At 37.6% G+C, this 3439-nt stretch overlaps 2 protein-coding genes across 2 annotated transcripts in view; one reads left to right on the plus strand and one right to left on the minus strand.

The window, feature by feature from the left end:
- The window catches only part of crfb16 (cytokine receptor family member B16), a 12688-nt gene extending 11011 nt beyond the window's left edge, over positions 1-1677 (plus strand). The window contains exon 8 of the mRNA XM_034888596.1: positions 1167-1677. Within this exon, the coding sequence (XP_034744487.1) occupies positions 1167-1259 (93 nt within the window). The 3' untranslated portion in view covers positions 1260-1677. The remainder of the gene's footprint in view (positions 1-1166) is intronic.
- si:ch73-170d6.2 overlaps positions 1-3439 on the minus strand; it is an 18376-nt gene that overhangs the window by 6167 nt on the left and 8770 nt on the right. The window lies entirely within an intron of this gene.

Here is a 3439-nt window from a genome sequence, read left to right on the forward strand (position 1 = left end):
CACACACAAACACACACACACACACACACTCACATACACACACACACACACACACACACACACTCACACACAAACACATACACACAAACACACACAAATACACAAACACACACACACACACACATACACACACACAAACACACACACACACTCTTGTCTCGGATATTAATACTAATATAGTATTTGGACTCGGACTTGTCTCGGTCTCAGCCGCTGGTCTTGCCCAATATGGCTTCTGGTCTGGACCGAGTCCAGGTGTCTTTATTATGTTGATAATAATATTGGAGGGAAAGTGAAACCCAAAATGATTGTCTTGATACTGTCATGCATAAGACCTTTATTCTGTCCTGGAATCGGTCTTGACTCGGACTCGACTAGTCCTGGTCTTAGACTTGTCTTGGACATGATAAAGGTGGTCTTGACTAAAGCCCTGGAATAATTGTCTTAATTTAACGCGCCATTTCTTTCTTGAACACAAAAAGTGAGGTTTTACAAATTAAATTAACAATTAAGGATGTCAATCTTTCTTATGATCAAAACATTGTTATTATTGTTATTATTAATAATATTACTTCTTATTAATTCTACTGTTGTAGGCTTATGTTGGACTGCCCTCTGGTGGACACAATGTACAACAACAACAACAACAACAACATGCTAATAGTGGCTAAAAGTGACTTTTTGTATTTGTCGCTTTTCCAGCTTTTGGAACTTAAAAAAAAGCAACTGAGCTGGTTTAATAAGAGGTTTTATTATTCTTGGAATTCATCTTCAACAAACCTCATTCATATCAAATTATACACACGTTTTTATTTAAAAAGTCAGAAATTATGAATTAATTTAGCTAATATTTATTGAGTGGATCTCAGATGGGTAGATGTCAAAGTTTAGTCCGGATACTGTTTCAAAACCATTAAAAAAAAGAATATAAATGCTATAAGATTTTTAAAAAACACCCCAAAAATTCAGTGAAAGTAATCATTAATTTACCTGAACGTTGTATGGAATCATCCATGTTGTTTTTTGATAATTTGGTGAAATAAATCCATATTTCTGATATAAAACACTTTGAAACGGGTCAGTTTGACCCGAGGACAACACAAGGGTTAAGGTCTATTAGCACAGAGTCCACGTGGTCTAAACCTTTGACTCTGTGTGTGTTGCAGAGCCCCGACTGGGACGGAGGGACCCCCACACTCAGCCCGGAGGAGGCGGAGCTTTGTGAGCAGATCAGCGTGAGCGTCGACCCCGAAGACTGACGAGATGAGGATCTGAGACCCTGAAGAGAGAACCCACATCTGGAAGAACAAAGGTCTACGCTTCTGTCCGTCCTGGGCTTCATGGAGCACGTGTTCCCGAAGATGCTTTCTTGGGGTCAACTTTGCATTTCCTGGGACGGAGAAGGCAAGACCCGCCTAACGCTGCCTCTGATTGGATAGTAGTCCTGGCTTTCCTAGGTTGGATTGGTTGGATTCTAGACTAAGACTTAGACCTAGACAGCCTTTATTGTGATTTACTGCACATTCACACGTGGAGATGAGCGGGACTACAATGCAATGCTCCAAAAAAGGAAAAGAAACAGAAGACAAGTAAGAAAAGAAACAGTATAGATATGCAACACGTACGTGCAACATGAACTACGTGCAATATAAAGTACGTGCAATATGAAGTACGTGCAACATGAACTACGTGCAACATGAACTACGTGCAATATAAAGTACGTGCAATATGAACTACGTGCAACATGAACTACGTGCAACATGAACTACGTGCAATATGAACTACGTGCAACATGAAGTACGTGCAACATGAAGTACATGCAACATGAAGTACGTGCAACATGAACTACGTTCAACATGAACTACGTGCAACATGAAGTACGTGCAACATGAACTACGTGCAACATGAACTACGTGCAACATGAAGTACGTGCAACATGAAGTACGTGCAATGTGAAGTACGTGCAATGTGAAGTACGTGCAATGTGAAGTACGTGTAATATGAAGTATGTGCAATATGAAGTACGTGCAACATGAACTACGTGCAATGTGAAGTACGTGCAATGTGAAGTACGTGCAATATGAAGTACGTGCAATATGAAGTATGTGCAATATGAATTATGTGCAAGATGAAGTACATCTAATATAAAGTACGTGCAGTATAAAAATAAAAAATGGAGGCCTATTATTAATATAAGACAATTGTGACTCATGCAAATATCAATAACAGCAGGATGTATTGCAGTGAACTGAATAATGTAAATTTAAAGTTACAATAATATACATTTATAATATAATAATAATAATAATAGTAATAATAATAATAATAATAATAATGTATCCTTTAGTAATCCCATAAGGTAAAACTACAATTTACACTCTGTTGTTACACACATTACACACAGGCCTGAACTACACACACATGCTCAGTACCTATACATGCACTAGTGGAGTATAATACTAACATGTGTATGTATTTCCAAGTAGAAACCCTTTAGGAGGTTTTGTGTGTGAGGTATGAGTTGGGTCTGGATGGGGACCGTGGTCCAGACTTTGGAGAACCAGTCCCAATGGACCGGGGCGGTCCTGAGCTCAGGATGCAGAAGAGAAGTAGAGAAGAGAAGGAGAGGAACTGGTGCTTTATTCCAGCTAAATACATCTGTTGATAATAATCATCTGACATTTTGAGAGGGATCGATGAGACTTTCCTCCCAAGAAAAAATGACATCATCAGGTTATGGAAAACATGTAAAGATGTTTATTTTGAGTCATTTGAGAACTTATTGTAACTTATATACCGTATGCTATCACATTTTGTTGATGTTACCGTTTTTTTATATTTGTAATGTATTCTATCTAATCTATTGTGTGTGTGTGTGTGTGTGTGTGTGTGTGTGTGTGGGTGTGTGTGGGTGTGTGTGTGTGTGTGTGTGTGTGTGTGTGTTGAGGTAACATGAAGGGGATATTTTGTACTAATACTTGTCGTAATTAATACACTTGTCGTGTATTAATACGTGTCATAAAATTCAACATGTTTGAATACCAAACGTTATTGTAATAAACTATAAAATATACAGTCCTGTTCAGGGTGACGGTGACTATGACCGCGTCAAATTTCATGTGATTTTACTGTAAAGTTTTTGAAAAAAGTTGAAGGAAAATCACCACAAAATACAAAAAATTCTAATGTTATGGAAACATCTATGTAGTATAGTCAGTATGTAGTATAGTCAGTATGTAGTATAGTCAGTATGTAGTATAGTCAGTATGTAGGATAGTATGTAGTATAGTCAGTATGTAGGATAGTCAGTATGTAGGATAGTCAGTATGTAGGATAGTATGTAGTATAGTCAGTATGTAGTATAGTCAGTATGTAGGATAGTATGTAGTATAGTCAGTATGTAGGATAGTCCAGTATGTAGGATAGTCAGTATGTAGTA

The sequence above is a fragment of the Etheostoma cragini genome, chromosome 12 (assembly GCF_013103735.1).
Source record: "Etheostoma cragini isolate CJK2018 chromosome 12, CSU_Ecrag_1.0, whole genome shotgun sequence".
In the NCBI taxonomy this organism is placed as follows: Eukaryota; Metazoa; Chordata; class Actinopteri; order Perciformes; family Percidae; genus Etheostoma; species Etheostoma cragini.